We start from the raw sequence: 18,503 nt of genomic DNA on the forward strand, positions 1-18,503 counted from the left end.
AATAACAGCATCACTAACCCAATCTCCATTAATTTCAAGTACAACCCTCGCCCAGACTCAGAGTATATAACCTGCTCATTCACAATTCATGAACTGAACAATGCAATACAACACATTGGGGCTAAGACTACTAGTAGCTATGATAACATACACCCTACATAGATAAAGGATCTCACCCCTTCTTATAAACAGGAACTCCTAAATTGCTATAAACATGCATGGGTTACATCCCAATTCCCCAATATTTGGAAATGTTCGTCCCTCCTACCAATATTAAAGATGATCCTGAGTCTTACAAGTCTGTAATGATAGCTCCTGTGCTGGGAAAAGTAATGGAGAAAATGATTTACCATCGACTCCTTTGGTTTGTTGAGAAGAATAATGTGATATCGCATACTCATACTAGTTTCAGAAACACCACTCTTCGACAGATGCTTTTATCTTGTTAACAAATGCCATAAATGAATCTCTATCTAGAAATAATGTCCTAGTTGCTGCTTTCCTAGACTTTGAAGGGACATATGACAATGTGAGCCCCCCAGGTCCTTTTAGCTAGACTTGCGAGTCTTGGATACCCCCAAAGCTAGTAAAATCTTTCATTGAAAATCGAAGTTACATTGTTTGCGTAGATTCAACCTCCTCACCCAAAACCGAAATAACCAAAGGTCTTCCACAGGGTGCAGTCCTGAGCTGCCTCCTCTTGTCCCAATTTCTCTGGGACTTGAGCCTCCCACACACCAATTTCCAATATGCTGATAATCTGGTATTATGGGCAACCGGCAACACCTTTGAGATTGCACATTCAAAGTTGCAAAATTCACTTCTCCAATTTGAAAAATTTTCCCGAAGCTATGATTTACCCATTGCACTTACCAAGTCGAAATCCACCATAAGCGAAAAAATGTTAATGCAAAACTAACTTTAAATGGCATAATCATTCCATAAGATAATCAAATAAATTACCTAGGTCTTATACTTAACCAAAAACTTAATTTCCACCTTCACATCACAATAAAAAAAAATGCTATAAGAAAATAAGAATAATAAAAAGACTACTATCCACTGAGAAAAAACTCTCATGTTGTAATGAGAAAACTTTAATCCAATTTTATAAATCACATATAAGACCCCATATTGAAAATGGGCTCATTGTTTATGGTGCTTGTACAAAGACCCTGATGAAAAACTTGAAACAACACAAAATGATACGATCTGTCTCACATTTGATCTTAGGAAACCAACAAGTACTAAGTTTCTGCTTACTGAGAGTGTATTATCAACAATAAATGAAAGACGAAGATTTTTTTTTCAATGGATTATCTCACAAAAATTGAAGCCAATTGCTCATATACCCTGCATAACTGGTTATGAAATCCATCTATGTATAGAGGCATTGAAAATGAATATTCCAATACCCAGAAGAAATTTCCAGTGCTAGCAAAGTCTATTGCACCTATATTACCCTCCCTCCACGGAGTTAGTCAATCCACACAATAAACACTAATTTCTCAAAGTGGACTTAAGAACTTATCCCCATTGCTTTCATTCAGAAAAAAATTTGCTGAATTTAATACAATTACATATAAAAACCATTTCCCAATTTTTGTTGATGGGTCCAAAATGATTGACAAGGTGCCAATTGGAGCCTTTCTCCCACCCCTTGATGTTGCAAAGGTAATGTATGATAATATGTCCATAATGTCGGCAGAGTTAAATGACATAATCATGGTATTAGAATACCTCATGAATAATCAACCTTTGATTCCTAATTTACAAAATATTACAGTTTATTCTCATTCTTTGTCAATCTAGAGCTGCTGTCTTCAGCTTCTCAGTACAAGATTGATATAGAGACTTTATATTGTCTTAGCATTATTGATACTATTGCATGAAGAGGTATAAGAACTTATCTCCAGTATGTTTCAAGTCACTCAGGTAACCATTAAGTAGATGAAATTGCCAAAAAGCTTTAAATATTGACCAGCCAAGTGGGAGACCAATCCCCATTAGAGACATATAGTGCTGGAGATTATCAGAGGTATTGTTAAATAAAAATAATCCTATTTTATCTCCCTTCCCAATAAGCACCTTTCTAAAATTTATCATAGAATTCGGTATGGATCAAATAGACTGAATTTTCAGGGGTTTTCATATCAGTTTCCTAATTCAAGTGGCTCAGTTCCCTCTTCCCCTCTATACAGATACTGTAATATAAAAAAATGAAAGAATTGACCATTACCGATTTAAACGTAATATGTTGATGTCTACACAATGTAAATCCCTGCAATGTAAACTGTTAAAGTGCTTCAAACTCCCCAAAGTCTCACAATCAGCTAAGAGTCTAGCTGACCATACCTGCACACATAGCACAGAACTCGATGTATGCGTTCTTATATTTCAACTCCTAGAATCAAAAGATTTACTGCAAGAAATCTGAGCAGATTCAGGATAAATAAGAAGCAACCAATTCAGTAGCTCTCTTCATCTCACTGTGAGTGAGTCAAAAGGAAAAGGGCTGAATAGTCTCAACTGAAAAGCCCGCGTTTGCTGAAACAGAAGAAGACAAAAAAGATCCCGGAGATGAATGAATCACCTTTCCCCAGTAAGCACCTTTCCAAGATTTATCATAGAATTCGGTCAGGTTCAAATGGGCTAAATTTTCAGGCGTTTTCATATCAGTTCCGTAATTCAAGTGGCGAAGTTCCCTCTTCCCCCCTTTGCAGGTCATATAATCTTACAAATGAAACAGTCGATCATTGCCTATTTGAATGTAATATGCTGACGTCTGCACAGTATACCCTGCAATGTAAAATGTTAGAATGCTTCAAACACCACAAAATTTCACTAACAGCCAAGAGTCTTGCACACAGAGCACGGAACTCAATATATATTCTCTTATATTTCAACTCCTAGTATCAAAAGATTTACTGCAAGAAATCTGAGCAGATTCAAGATAAATAAGACAAACCAACTCCGTAGCTCTGTCCGTCTCACAGAGTGAGTCAAAAGGAAAAGGGCTAAATAGTCCCGACTGAAAAACCCCCGCCTGCTGAAAAAGAAGAAGAATGAAATAAGTCATTGCTTTAATACATGCACCCGTTCATTTCGACGGAATTCAGGTTTCGATTATATTTTACAATTCACCTAGCAATTGAGACTTGATCTGCTAATTTGAATTTAGCAGCAATTTGCAACTTCCAGTACCACAGAGGCAACCAACAAGTGGATTCTAAGCTAATAAGAAAAACATTTGCCTTATTTTGAGCTGATCAATTTTTGCTGAGAGTTTCCAAAAGGGAACGGCGTGCATTACTGGTATACGAGGAAGTGCAGTGGAAATATAGAGGCTAAAAAGAAGCCTTTGGGTAAACCAAAGATTACATGAAACAATAGAGGCATAAGCTGCTAAAATTTAGCATTCAATTACATCAAGTTCGTGAGTAGAACTAAAATTAATAAATTTTACATATTTAGAATCAGCATGAGCAGTAGATTTCTCTTATGTAAATATTACAACCAAAAATCAGTTTTCTAGAGTTTCAGTTTCTACTGAATAAATTTGATTTTTATGTACCATTCATTACCATGGACCAAGGCTGTGTTCATGGGAGAATTAGGGGGTTTTCCCCCTAAAATGGTTTTCCGACTAGTAAAAACTAAATAAAACGGCAAAAATACATTTTAATTTTTTCTTAAGCTTTTTGTACCCCTTCCCCTCAAACAAAAATCCTGGCCAAGCCATCAACAGTTTGATACGCCACATTTACAAGAACATTCTAAAAAACATAGATTGGATTCTCTTACAAGAGAATCCATCAATTTCAGCAGTCAATACGCTATACATTTTGAATTGCTTACACATACGCTTGACATAATCACGATTTTATCTCTATTATAAAATAACACTGAATTTCCAAACAAATATCAGAAACATGAGTGAAATTACACCCAAAGTACATCAAGAGCATCAAGGCACATCATACCAGTAAAACCTGTTAATTAAAAAGTCAAGATTAAACCAGTCAACCACTTAAGTGGCGAGAAATTTGTTCCAAGTATCTTTCACCTATATCGCATATTTATATCATTTTTTAACATATTTATATGTATATATCTTTCATTTGTACTTATTGAATATCTATACCTTTTTTAGATATATTCATATCTTTTTATATATCTTTTATTTATATCTATCGAATATTTATATCTGTTTTCATAACTTAACACACTAGTTCTAAATTTTTAACCCAAAAAACCCCCAAAACTCCTAACATAATGTGTATATTTCTTGCACAGAAGGATATATACAGGAGATGTTATATATGTATAATGTAGCACGTAATGCTGATTATCAGATAACTGAAAAAAGATTCTATTAAAGATGGGTAAAAATGACAATGTAACTCGAAAAAAAATTTATTTAATTTCCATATAATAATATAACAGATCTTATAAATGTTTCCTTACCTTACATTTGTAGCCGACAAACTAAAAATCTAAGAACATAACTGGATAACAAAAAAAACAATAAAAAAGCCAAAAAAACAGTGGGATCCATCACGGACCCCTAAGGGGTCCCCAGACCACAGTTAGAAAACCATTGACCCAGCATACAGATAGTGAAACTACTGCTAACAATATTTTTCAGTGAAACTACTGAAAATATGGGTTCAATATTCAGTGTGTGATCAAATTTAAAGACTACGTTGGGAAGTTCGGCATGGCCCATCTCAGCATATAACACAGCCCATCTTATACAGAGGATGCATTATTTGGATTCTAGTTGGGCCTATGTTTGATTCTATCAATGAGTATTAAAAAAAACTTTGTACCTAAATATGAAATTTTGCCTATTTGTTTTACATTTCATAATACATCTAAAGAAGGATCTTCTAGTAAATGAGCTCTTCCAGCAAATGAGCAACAGTGCAGAGGCTCCCTACATAAGCAGCTTTCCAGGCTATGTGCAAAGTATTGATTCAACCCTGATAATAAGCTACTATGCTTAAACTTTTTCGCTGCAGAAGAGAGAATGAACACTTACTAGTCAATCAGCTTGACAACATGACCAGAGGCTGCTGTTTGGAGCCTTTCAAGTAATTTGACTTCATTGATAAACATTTCTTCCACCGTTTCATCTACACCATCAAGGTCAACAACTTTCAAAGCATAAGTTTCGTCTGTCCCAGGATCCAAAACCTAAAATGATTAAATTAATTCATCAGTTGAAAATAATTGATATTAATGAATGACTAATTGAAAACTAGCTTTTTTCTAATCAAAACAAAAATGTTGATTCTCCACAACAACAACGAAACAACATGTTGTTCACTAAAGGTCTAAGTACTTCTAAGGTATAACCCCTAAGGAATTTTTAGAATTCGTCGCACTTCTTTCTCTTCTACTCCGAGGAATAACAAACTCAATGAAAATATCGTCAAACCCCTCCTCAAGACGTCTTTTTTGGTCAAAGGACCAACTGCGAAATGTATTGATTAGTGATTGGTATTTGTAATCACTAGCACTAAAATTTATCATGCATGAGAGCTTTGAACAGAGCTTGAAAAACCGAAAATCATAAAGAAAAGTTATGGATTAGACAAGTGAGATCTCAGCAATTTGGCTTGAAAAAACTGAGATGAACGTTTCGCAAAATTTTTGTCATAAATTATTTTTTAGACAAACATGTGACAAATATATTCCCAACATTCTCTACATAGCCAGTTAAATACATGCTTGGAGGACATCCAGGGATAGACAACATTCCCAAAGATTTTTTTGGGGTTGGACATCATTGTCAAAATTCCAACATTCTTAGACCAAATGATGTAATAAAGCCGAACAAGAGAGTTATAAGAGATTATGGCAAGAATTAGAACAGTCGTGAGATATTAGAGGGTTAAACCGAGAAAACTAGACCCAATATGTCCTTCTGACTAACCTGAAGACAAATACACCTGAAAGCATATAAAACTTAAGCAAAAGGAAAAAAAAGTTGAAACTAAGCTTTTGTTTTTTTCTGCTTGAATGAGCCAAGGTGATGCCTTGAGGTCTTCATATTCCAATAAATGTGGTTTTTAGCCTAATCAAACTAAACAATTGAAAATGTTAACCATTCAACTTCATTCAGAATTGAGAGAAGCACCTGAACCAAGTTTTGCCAAAACTTGATGCTTTCCACTAAAATACCATAGTTAGCCTTATGACATATTCCTAGATACTGTACTGTTCTTTTTTTTAAGCAAATACATTAAAAATTGAGAACGACTATGACATATTCCCAAATACAAAGCTACAGCATAACAGCCTGATATCTACCAGATTCTTACAAAGGAGAGGATCTGACACACAAAAAGAATTTTAAACCAAATATCGAGAATGCCATATCTGATTTCATCTTTAAATGAAATAAATTTTAGGTTAAAGAAAAAAAAATTTTCAATGGAAAAGAATAGTAATTATTAGTACTGGAAACAGATATTTTAGGGTAATTATATTTTATAGTCTACCCTAATAGATTAATGCTGTGGAGTCATTCCCATTACTAGAATCTTAGGACTTAAACGCAGAAGGACTCCCCTAAATACGCCTATTTGTGTAGAGTGGTCTTTCATCAGTTGTATCTTCCGTTGGTGAAATTAATATTTCACCAATCAGGGTTTATTCAATTAGAACAACTTCCCCTCCTGAGAATACTGTCTAATACAGTCAAATCACCTCCAAAAAATTGACATTTATGAACAATTCCAACTTCTTCAGCAATAAATTTGTATCAATTCCACCTCAACAACAGTGTCAGCCTCTTGTGAGTTCCGGTACTTTCGCTAAAAAAAAAGATTAAAGGTGAAACATAAACACAGAACTGGGCTTACCTGATATACTTTACTGGTACCACCTCTGCCAAGAATACTCTGAGCTACATATACCTTATTTTTAATATAAAACAGGTCAGATTTCTTTCTTAAAGCATCTGGGGGAATGGGTACAACAAATGGTCCATTTTTTATCTGTTGATTGCAGGATGCCTGCTCTTGTCTGGAAGATACGTGATCAGCAGCCAGAATAATTCCTGCTTCTTTATTTTGCATTGATGGCACCTGCTTAGAGGAATCTTTACTTGAGGGTGGTATATGATTTAATTCTTTATTATATATTAATGGCAACTGCTTAGGAGGCACTTCATTTGTCAATGGTCGGCCCTTAACTTCGCAGTAATTAGCTCGTGGTACTGGAGCAACAGGATTGATGCTTGGTCCTTGCTTTGCAGTGTCTGTAAATAGGCTTGCACTAGTCTTTTTAATCTCCCCTACCGCAGGTGTTTCTAGTTCACTTGGAATTGTTTTTCCACTTTCAAAGGGAGAAAATCTGCTTGTGCTATAGTAATGAATTTTCTCTTCTAGAGCATTTGGTTTCCTATCTACGCTTCTATTATTAAAAATAGATTTAGCAAAAGAGCTTGGAAGGGAATTTGGCCTTTTCCACGCGTCAGCAGCCCCACTTTCAAAACGGGATGGGGTCTTTTGTCTATTTGAGAGTTTAAAATTTGGAGGAATTAGACATCCTTTATCATCAGCAGCATCATCATAATGTGAATTTAAAGAATGGGGAGTCGAGTTTTTAGCAGGTATAAACTCATTCAAACCATCATCTTGTGATCTAAACTTACTATTGGGTGTAAATTCACTACGAAATATGTTTATTGGATTGTCGTTAATTTCTGACACAACTTTTTTGGCAGATGAAATAATATCAGCTGAGTCACAGATCAGTTCTCTGCCTTTAATAGAATCTGAAAGTGAAGCTCCTAAGGCAGAATCATTATTTTCCCCTTTTGGAGCAATAATGGCTTGCTCTTTTTCTAAATCAAGTTCTCTCAAAGGTACTCTTTTTATAGAGCTTCCAACTGAACCAATTCTCATAAATTTTGAATCAGCATTTTTGATGCCACAACTTTCTATCTCAGGCATAGGCTGCAAATGTTTTTGATAAAACTCATTACACTCATTTGGTGATTTGGTACTTGAGGCAGCCCCAACTTGTTTGTCACTGGCAGTAATAAGTGGAGTATTCCCAAATTCAGGCTGATATTGATCAGATTGTGCTCTGTTTCCATCATCGACTTCATCTAAACCATGGACCCTTTCACGAAAAATGTTAGACCTTACTGGTCTAAAAATTGTTTTCCCATTTTTATTTTTATTTAACATTTTTCTTGGCCTGGATCCAACAGAAACCTAAAATAAAATATCTTTTAATACATTAGTTAAGTCCACTAAAGCCTAATCTAGTGTATCAGAAATAAACCAAATTTATAAATTAAAATGACATTTTTCTTATTTTTTATCAGTTATCAGCAATATTTTATAACTTTCATTTTACCTATTTTAATTAGATTTCATTAATGCTGATTGCATCAGAATTTAACTTCTTGTTATACAAGTGTACACTTCAAGTATGAATATGCCTGGTACTATTGTAAGTCTGGTGAAACTGAGCATTAGACTGTTCTTAGAGTTGAGGCTAAACATGAACAAACTGATTAGGATCTGACTTAATTGAGGTAAAATAATCCCTGGTTTGTATTTTTCACTCCACTTTTTAAGTGTGCACCACCTTCAGCACATAGACTAAAACAGCTAAAATTATTCCTCCATAGTCGGACACGAGATGACAGTTTGAACAGGAATGTAAACATGTACAGGTCGGTCAATCATAATGTCAAAGTGGATACTTGACAATATTTGAAAGCAAGTTTGATATGGAATTAAGATGAAGCAGAAATAAGAAGTATTTGCAGTGTTTATATTATTTTGTATCTGATCCACATTCTAACAACACAAGCACATGCTTTAGAGTTACTTTATCAAAGATTTTAAAATCAAAAATTTTTTTCTCTTTGATTAAAATCAAAGAGAAAAAACTTCAATTTTATTTACTATATAGTAATTGAGCTTATTTATCGAGGAGTTGAAAAACCAAAAAGATAATGGAGAAGTGGACTTGATGATTCGTAAGAGTGCCATTGTACAAAAAAAAAACTTGCCAGCTAGAGCAATCTCCCCAACTGCTCCAATGTTCCACTGATGACTCTGCCTCCTTCTACCTCTGTAATTGTTTAACTGATTATAGGCTTGCACCATCTAATCCTGTCTCTCACCTGCCTAGTAGTGTTCATAATAATGCTTTTTTGTCTGATGCTGATCTTTCTTTTGCTTCTATTTCTAGTGCTTCTTCTGCATTGACTTGCTCACCTACTGTTTTTCCCTTGACATTCCACAGTGCGGTATCCAACAATATTCCTAGTTATTAGGTTTCCTCTTATACTATTGCTGCATCCTAGCGGACTCCTACCTCTCAAGGAATGAAGTTCCTTAGTTCCAATGTTGATAGCCTCCCTAATAAACTTTTGGTGGATGTTGCAGAAATTACAGATGTTGCACATAAAAACCCCTTGTCAGCCTTATCACCTGATGAAATCCAAATCAATGGTTACTAACTCTTTACTAGCCTGAATTCCCCTCTTTGTCACAGAGGGGTGTGTTTTATGTAAGAGATGGACTAAAGGCTAGTCTCATTCATTTTTAATTCTCTTATTACTGATGGAATTGAGTCTCTTTGGATAAAGATACAAAATCAAACGATCTCAATTGTAGTGGGTTTTGTTTATACAACCCCCAGTGCCCCCTGTGTTTTGGAATCTAAATCTAATTTGGCTGCTATGTTATCATATGTGATGTCCAATTTTGGAAGTTATGATCTTGTCCTTCTGGGGGACTTGAACCTTTCTAAAATCCAATGGATTGTTGGATTGATTTTTGCACTAGAGATTCGTTTTTTGTCTGCCCTCTCTGACAATTCCCTCTGTCAAACAATTTCTCAACCAACATGTTTCAGGACAGGGCAAGTTTCCAACACTCTTGATCTGGTTATTCCCATTAGTCCTGACCTTCTTATTAAGAATATAATAACCACATTCATTGGTCATAGCAACCATGTTGTAATTATTTCAGAGTTATGTTTGCTTACTAAACTATTGTTTTCCAAATAACGAAAATATGTCAATTACAAACTAGTCTCCAAAAGACTTACCAATGTCAATTACAAACAGCTTATCACCAATGATATTGATGAGTGTTGGTCTAATTGGAAAACTGTAATTTTTCATGCTGAAAAGTCCTGCACCAGAATTTTTTGGGTTAAAAAGGCCAAAAGTCTACCTTTTTTAACTACAGAAACAAGTAAGCTGATTAATAGAAAACATCAAAACTGTTACAGGACAAAGAAAACCTCAGAAAATTATCAGCTTTTCAAAACTCTTTGTAACCAGACAACCAACCATATCAAGCAGTTGAAGAGAAGGTTTGAGGAACAATTGGCTGAGGATGTTAGGGAGAATCCTAAATCTTTCTGGCGTTATGCCTCTCAAAAATGCTGCAGCAGATACACTGTCCCTGATATCCTATACAATAGTCAGCCACTTTCTGGTCCTGAGCTGAAAGTTGAAATTTTCAACCAACTTTTCGCATCTGTCTTTTTCCTCTAACTCTCGTACTGTTTTTCCCCACCATTTCCACATATGTAATGTGTAGAATCTATTCTGATTAAGGTACAGCTCACAGTATGTCTATAGTTCAGGAAGATCTGTTGATACCAATCCCCTTGAATCATATGACCACATCACTAAGTTACTTGATGCAGGGGTGCCTACTGACATGATTCTTCTTAACTTTTCTAAAGCTTTTGACAAAGTTTGTCACAAGCAACTTAAAATCAAACTATGTGCTGTTAAGCTTGAAGAGATGTCTCTGCTCTGGATCCTTGATTTTCTTTATATAAGATGTCAATGTGTTCAGTTATTTGATGACTCTTGCAGCTGTATTCTTTTTTTGTGAAACAATGTTTTGAGTGGAGTTTCTCAGGGCAGTGGTTTGGGTCCTTCACTTTTTAATATCTTCATTAATGATGATCATTCCACTATCAACAGTGAGCTAACGCTCTATGCTGACGACCTAAAGCTCATTGGGCCAGCCTTGTCTTGTGAAGATAAAACTCTTGTACAAAACATAATCTTGGACTGCTTGATCAAGGGATGAGGCTGGGTTTCTTAAATTTAATGTTGTCAGGTACCATGTTACAAAGCTTGATAAAATGAACCTTTGTCAATCTTATTGTCTCTTAGGTCACCCACTTTCCTGTGTAAATACTGAGCAGCCTATCCTATCTGGAGTCTGTGTCTTTAAGAATCATCATATTGGATCATATTAAAAAGAAACTCTCTGAAATAACCATTACTGGTGAATATGTGGACATCTTTAAATGAAGACTGGATGCTGAGTGATCCTCCAGAGAGTGTAAACTCAACTGGGAAGCTATGGATCATGAAAATGCACCTAGTCACTAAAGAATCCTGAATTCGACTCAAATTGTCAGCTCTGGGGCTCTACAAGGAGAAATCATTAGATTGCTCCAAGCTGCAATTTAAGGTAATAAGCTTAACTGAACACCAATGCAAACTAACAATATCTATATATATAAAAATAAGTTGTCTGTGTGTGTGTGTGTGTGTCGATTGACGTCATGTTTGTGTGTCGACTGACGTCATGAAGTTAGTTGTCGTCATGTTTGTTATGACGGTGACGTCATTAAAGGTATTTAAGACATTCGTTCACGGAAAAATGTTTAATTGTAAAATGACTGAAGAACCTACAATGGCAACAGCCGAGGAAGCTGCTCAAAGAGTCTATGCCAAAAAACTTGCTGCTGATAGAGAAAGTAAGAAAAGAAAGTATGCCGAGGAATCACAAGAACAGCAAGAAAACAGGCTTGCGGCTGATAGAGAAAGTAAGAAAAGAAAACGTGCCGAGGAATCACAAGAACAGCAAGAAAACAGGCTTGTGGCTAAAGAACGCAAAACCGCGCAGTTAGATGAAAATCCACCTGGACAGCAAGAGTCAAAACATATCAAAACTGAAAATGATAGCGATGATGATTGGGTTTGGGATTTTGACTTGGATAAGGTCATCAATGCCTACCAGATTTAAGTTAAAAAAACAAAGGTTCGGCGATATGTACTTCATAGTGACGCTGAAAAATAAAGAAGAAAAAGAAAACTGAAGAAAGAAAAAAGGTAAAAAACTAAAAAAAAACTAAAAAGAAAAAACACTCAAAGAGAAATTACAGACCGGGACACAAAGGACGACCGAGACAGAGGGAATATAAATGACGACCAGGAACCTCAAAGAGAAATTACAGACTGGGACACCCGGACACAAATCACGACCGGGACACAGGGAATATAAATGACGACCGGGACACAGGGACACAACTACAACAGGGACGCCGGGGGCACAGGCGGGATATATAAATGACGACCGGGACACAGGGATTGTTCAAATAGAAATTACAGACCAGGACACGGGGACACAGATGACGACCGGGACACCAGGACACAGGGAATATAAATGACGACCGGGACACTCAAAGAGAAATTACAAACTGGGACACCGGGACACAAATGACGACCAGGACACAGGGAATATAAATGGCGACCAGGACACAGGGACACATCATTAGAATAATGAGGTATAGATCTGAATACGGATTGTTTTTCCCATGGACAATTATATGTTGCATGTTCAAGAGTCAGTACACCTGACAATCTATTTATATGCACAGACAATGGGACAGTGAAGAATGTTGTATATTCGCATGTTTTACGTAGTTAAAAACATATATTTATATCTATCTATATTCACAGGTGGGACACAGGGACACAACTACAATGGCGCGTAACTAATATGGCGCGTAACGACCTACGAACGCGGGGGGGGGCTTGGGGGGCGCGAAGCGCCCCACCAACTAGGTGTTGGGGTGGCGCGAAGCGCCACCCCAACACCTAGTACAATATAACAATATACAATAAACAATTACTAAAATTAGTCTCTTACAGAAACTCCAATCAAAAATGTAGCCAGATAACCATTTTAATATTACTAAAAGAGCTTTTCATTCATTTTAGCCATTTACTTCCATCTTTTAAGAATAAAATACCATTTCTTAGGCAAAAATTCTTTACAAAAAAAAAAAAAATAATAATGACTCCTATTTGAATACAATGTCTAAACAACTGGCTTAGTAAATCTGTAATATAGACTCTAAACAGTGAAATGGTGATTATCAATTCTGGCCTACTATAAGATTACAGTTTTGCCAAGTCCCCTTCCCGATTGTGAACAAAATAAAAATCTTAGGAGTAACTTTCACTAGTGACTGTAGTTTCAGTGCCCATATTGATTTAACCGTCCACAAGGCTAATGCAAGCCTTCAGACACTTACCAAAATGAGGCGTTTTGGGTGTGATACTGAAAGTCTTCTCTATGCCTACATGTGTTATGTTCGCCCGTTGCTTGAGTATGCATGCCCAGTGTGGGGTCCATCTGCTATCCGCACAGCATACCTATTACGCGACATAGAGTGCGTCCAGAAAAGAGCAACAAGGATTATACTCCGAAACCATGACATACCCTATGATCAAGCCCTTGCTAAATTAAATTTATCTCCACTTAAAGTCCACCTTGAACACCTTATTCAGCAATTTGGAAACTCCGTCCTATCCAATAAGAGCCACCAATCAATACTACCCAAACCAGCCCCTCCCAATAGCCAAACTCGGTTAAAAAATAAACTTGTACCACCTAAAGTACAAACAAATCGTTATGCCAACTCATTTGTGCCTTTCTTCACATCAATTTTTAATGCTGAGTTGTAGTGTGTGATTTTTGTTTAAATGTATTATTTTTGTGAAAAAACTGAATTTAGCTATGCTACAATAGTTTTTAAATATACTGATCTCTCTCTCTCTCAATAGCAATTTAGGTTTTTTCCTTAATTCAGCTATAGACATAAAATAAAAGTTTTCTGTGATATACTGAAAATGCCCACATCTCCTGTAGAAAAAATATAATTACCATGTTGTAATTACCTTTTGCTTAGAAAAAGTGTTAAACTAAAAACATGTTAATACAATGTCACTGAATAAGAGAGAACCATTTCTTTCTTTTGTTAGCTTTAGTTTTTAGATGAAAATATTTAATTAGACCATCTTTGATTCAAATTCAAATGAATCAGAGTGAAGTTATCTACCCTACACAATAAGGTAAAATTGTCATATGGCAGCCAGAGCTTGGAAAATTGTTGTACTGAATTAAGTTTTCATAAATTAATGTACAGACAAATTAGGCCTTAGGGGAGTTTTATGTATTTTTACCTCCCTTTTTAAAGAGTTTGATACAGCATTTCTTTTCTACTTATTTAAGGTTTTTTGGGCTAACTTATTGCTTATTTCATTACTTCTATAACCAGTGGAAAATCTTGTTTACTAACTTTTGCTCAATTGGTTAGCCTTTAAAGAAAGTCAACTAAGCTTTACAGAGGCCTAATTAGGGGCCAAGATCACTTCTTTAAAGTCTCTTTTACATAGCTCAAAAAGTGTCTGAGGTAGTAAAAACTACTATTTTTTAGCTGGTTTGATTTACTTATATTATGAAGGAAAGATATATTTGACAACTTAGTGTTGACTAATACTTCTATGGAAGGGAAGGACTTGTTTAGCAAAAGTCCCTGATTTGTTATTTTCTATGAGAGAGCAGGAGGAGTCAACATGATAGCTTACCAAGACTTTATTTGGAAGTTATTCGCTAATAAGCGCTTTAGCAAGAATACTTGTAAAATTACAGTTTAGAATAAGGTTGTCATCTGTCCTGGCACACTGTGACATGTCACCAGTTTGAAACTTCTTCCCTGGTTATCCTGGTTGATCTACAAAATGTCCTGGTATTCCAATTGCAACATGTGAAAACGTTGCACACCAGCACAGGAAGCATTGCATGGCAGGTCTTACTGCCATACACCAGTCACCTGCCCACTACTGTCTGCCAGTTAGTCACAACCAATACTGCTTTAGTTGTTGTGGAAAAATTGACAAATTGAATTGACAGCATCTAACAGGAATAAAGGAAATGAAGGAAAAATTATTTCAAAATGTAAGTGCCATTCTGCAGATTATTATAATAAAGAGCGGTCATTTATAAAGAAAGGCAGAAATAAATTTGAAGTGCTTTGCACAAAATGCAATTTGTTTATTTCAGTAAGACATAGTGGTAAGAATTCGATAGACAACCACATTAATTCTAATGGTAATAATTAGATATCCATAGCTTCTACTTCACAAGATACTTCAGTGTATATGGTGAGAGAAACCATGCCAGAAGATGCTTTAGTTTATGCAATAGAATTGACAACAGCTTACAAAGCTGTTAATCACCATCAAACTTTTAATTCATTGGACAGTAACACTAAATTTAATGCCACATTTTATCCTGGTTCAAAAATTACCTTGAAATAGTTGACTGTGCAAACAAGACTACAGCAACAACTAAAAATATGTTGGCACCATATTCTGTTGAAAAGACTATGCCAAGACTTGCCTCAGTGCAGAATAAACTGATAAAAATAAAATTGAAAATTATGCAAATATTTAGGTCAAGACCTCCACTTGACCAGTTTTTTATATTTTTATCAGTTTATTCTGCACTGAGAATGGTCTAGCAGAGGTCTTGATTGAAACATTTGCATAATTTTCAATTTTTTCACTGGCTGTTTATTGTCCTTGTTCTTCTTTTCTTTTGATTTCGTGTTTTGATATCTTTTGGGCTCATGGTCCACAATGTAAGGCAGCAATTCTCACTTTTGCTTATTTACAATCCCACTAAAGAGTTAGATTATTCTCTTAATTGCCAATGATCTAACATATTTTGAAAATGTGCAAACAATTAGAGATTTTTTTTGGGGGGGGTGAGTCCAAAAAGGTAGTCAATTTCTTTGAATACCCATTGCCAGAAGTTTATTCAGCCAGTCGTTTTGTTTGAGAAACGAATAAAGAAAAGAGAAAAATCTAATATACCCATTATTGAAGGCAGGGAACTCATAAACAGTCTTGAAAATAGACCTGTAGAAGGTGGAACAGCATAATTTCTGTAAATTCAAACTAAACCTGAATATGATAAAAAAGCAAGAATTCCCCAGCATGCAAATTGAGTTGTCATTTTACAAAGAAATTGATAATTGTTAAAGAACAGCTTTGGAATATTCACAAAAGCAGAGTTGCCTACTCAAAAAAGGACATATTTTCATGGATGAATCTTGCTTCATTTTTCTGATTGGAGGTCCCAGGGACTTCTTGCTGTCTAGTTCTAAGCTGGCTTAAGCGCTTTGGTGTAGACTTGAGAAGATATGTTGATCCAATCCTGCACTGGTGTATGGGATCATTGCTTTTCCTAAGGCCAAAATAATTCAATGATTTAAAGGACATGAAAATTGGAACTTGGAATGTTACAACATTCAAAAATGACTATTGTATAGACATATGGCTGAAGAATTCAGACAATTCAAACTGGACTTATTAGGAGTTTTAGAAACTCATCTCAGGGGTAGGAAGCATGAAATTAGGTGATATAAAATTTGTTTACTCAGGCAGGAAGGATGGGGTACATAGACAGGGAGTAGGGCTCATCATGAATAAGGAAGCTGCTAATTCTTGTTTAGGCTTGGAAGGCATTAATAATAGAATAGTTATTGTTCATTTTATGACTAAAAAGTTCAGGGTATCAGCAATAATAGTATATGCCCTTGTTGAACCAACTGACAGAGATACTAGTGACTGAGATGAAATTTACTTACAGTTACAGGAGCAAAAAGACAAGGTCACAGGTAGAAATTTGATGCTTTTACTAAGAAATTTCAATGTCCACGTTGGTAGAAATAAGGATAAAAGGTATCCTAGTCTAGGTAAATTTGGTCTAGGAAAAGAAAACAGTAATGGCAACAGACTTCTGCAATTTTGCAGGTATAACAACCTAGCTATAACCAATACAGTGTTTGGTCATAAAATGGCCCATAAGTTGACATGGTACTCACATGACAGTAAGACAGCAAACCTTATTATGTTATAGTAAACCAAAGACTGTCAGGATCAATACAAGATACTAGGGTATATAGGAGTGCTGTTATTGATGTTAAAAGTAAAGGTCACTATCTAGTATTGTCTAGGGTTAATTTAGAGCTGAAATTTCAGAAGGGTAACTACCTCTAAGGAAGTTATGATGTTGATAGACTCCAGGATGAGAATTTAAGAGAAACTTTCCAGGAACTGCTGAATACTAAACATCAGAGTTTAAAATTTGACAATGTGGAAGATGGTTGGAATAACTTTAGAAATACAATTTGTGAAGTTGCTAATGGTGTCTTAAGGAAGAGACTTAAGACCCCAGCTAGGAATAATAGTGAAAAAGCTATGTTTAATTGAGAAGAGAAGGGGTTTGTACAAGAACTATCTGAGTGATAGATCATATGAAAACAAAAGGAATGTAAAGAAAGTGGAGAAAGCATTAAAATATGAACTAAGGAGGTGTGAAGATGAGGTCATCAACAAAATTGCCAAGGATCTGGAAGCTGGAGCTAGACAGAATAATAGTAAAATATTGTACAAGCATGTTAATAAATTGAGAGGGAGTAGTCAATCCAGACTTATCCCGGTTGAAGATAGAAACGGGGCCACAATTAGTGATAAGGAAAGAGTTAAAGAGAGATGGGCGGAACATTTGAGAATGTGCTAAACCAAGACAAAGTTGCTGGAAAAGATTCAGAGGAAAATGAAAAAGTTTATGATACCTTGGTTGTGAAGGAAGATTTGTTTTGTGAGGGAGAATTAGAAATAGTAAAACCTTAATTAAAACACTGTATAAGGTGATAACAGTGTGAGCTGTGATTATTGAGGAATTATTTTGGTCTCTGTGGGTAGCAAATCACTCAGTAATATGATACTTTTTAAACTGAGAGATGCTGTAGAAAAAATTTTAAGAGAAGAACAGTGCAGTTTTAGGAAAGGTAGAGGATGTGTCGACCAAATTTTCACTCTTAGGTTAGTAACAGAGAAGCGCCTTAGTTGTCAAACACCCTTGGTCCTCAGTTTTATAGATTATGAGCAAGCGTTTTCAAGAATAATACTGCTGCAGTAAAGGCAGGAAATGAGGTTAGAAGTTGATTTTGTATTAAATCAGGAGTTAAGCAGGGTTGTGTTCTATCCCTGTTTATACAGATCATTTTGATGGACTTTGTCTTAAGGAGCACAAGAAAAGCAATGGGAGACCACAGAATAAAATGGGGAGGAAAAGCTTTTCTTGACTTAGATTATGCTAATGATTTAATCATCCTAGATGAAAGTGTGAGCAAAATGAATGAAATTTTAGAAATTTTGTGAGTTTAGGGTGCTAGAATAGGTTTGAAAATTAATGTTAGGAAGACTAAGTCACTAAGGCTAGGAATCAGTGAACATGAAAAGGTGACATTGGGTAATGAAACAATTGATCAGGTGGACAGCTTCACTTACTGAGGCTATAATGAAAGAAAGGTTGAGATGGTTAGGGCACATTCAGCAGATGAAGGAT

General features: G+C 35.6%; 1 protein-coding gene across 1 annotated transcript in view; it reads right to left on the reverse strand.

Moving 5' to 3' along the window:
- The window catches only part of LOC136043843 (uncharacterized), a 44,627-nt gene that overhangs the window by 24,389 nt on the left and 1,735 nt on the right, over positions 1 to 18,503 (reverse strand). The window contains exons 2-3 of the mRNA XM_065728781.1: positions 6,873 to 8,234; positions 5,045 to 5,199 (exon numbers count right to left, since the gene is read on the reverse strand). Of these exons, the coding sequence (XP_065584853.1) occupies positions 5,045 to 5,199; positions 6,873 to 8,207 (1,490 nt within the window). The 5' untranslated portion in view covers positions 8,208 to 8,234. The remainder of the gene's footprint in view (positions 1 to 5,044; positions 5,200 to 6,872; positions 8,235 to 18,503) is intronic.

Source organism: Artemia franciscana, chromosome 2 (genome assembly GCF_032884065.1).
Source record: "Artemia franciscana chromosome 2, ASM3288406v1, whole genome shotgun sequence".
NCBI classification, from domain to species: Eukaryota; Metazoa; Arthropoda; class Branchiopoda; order Anostraca; family Artemiidae; genus Artemia; species Artemia franciscana.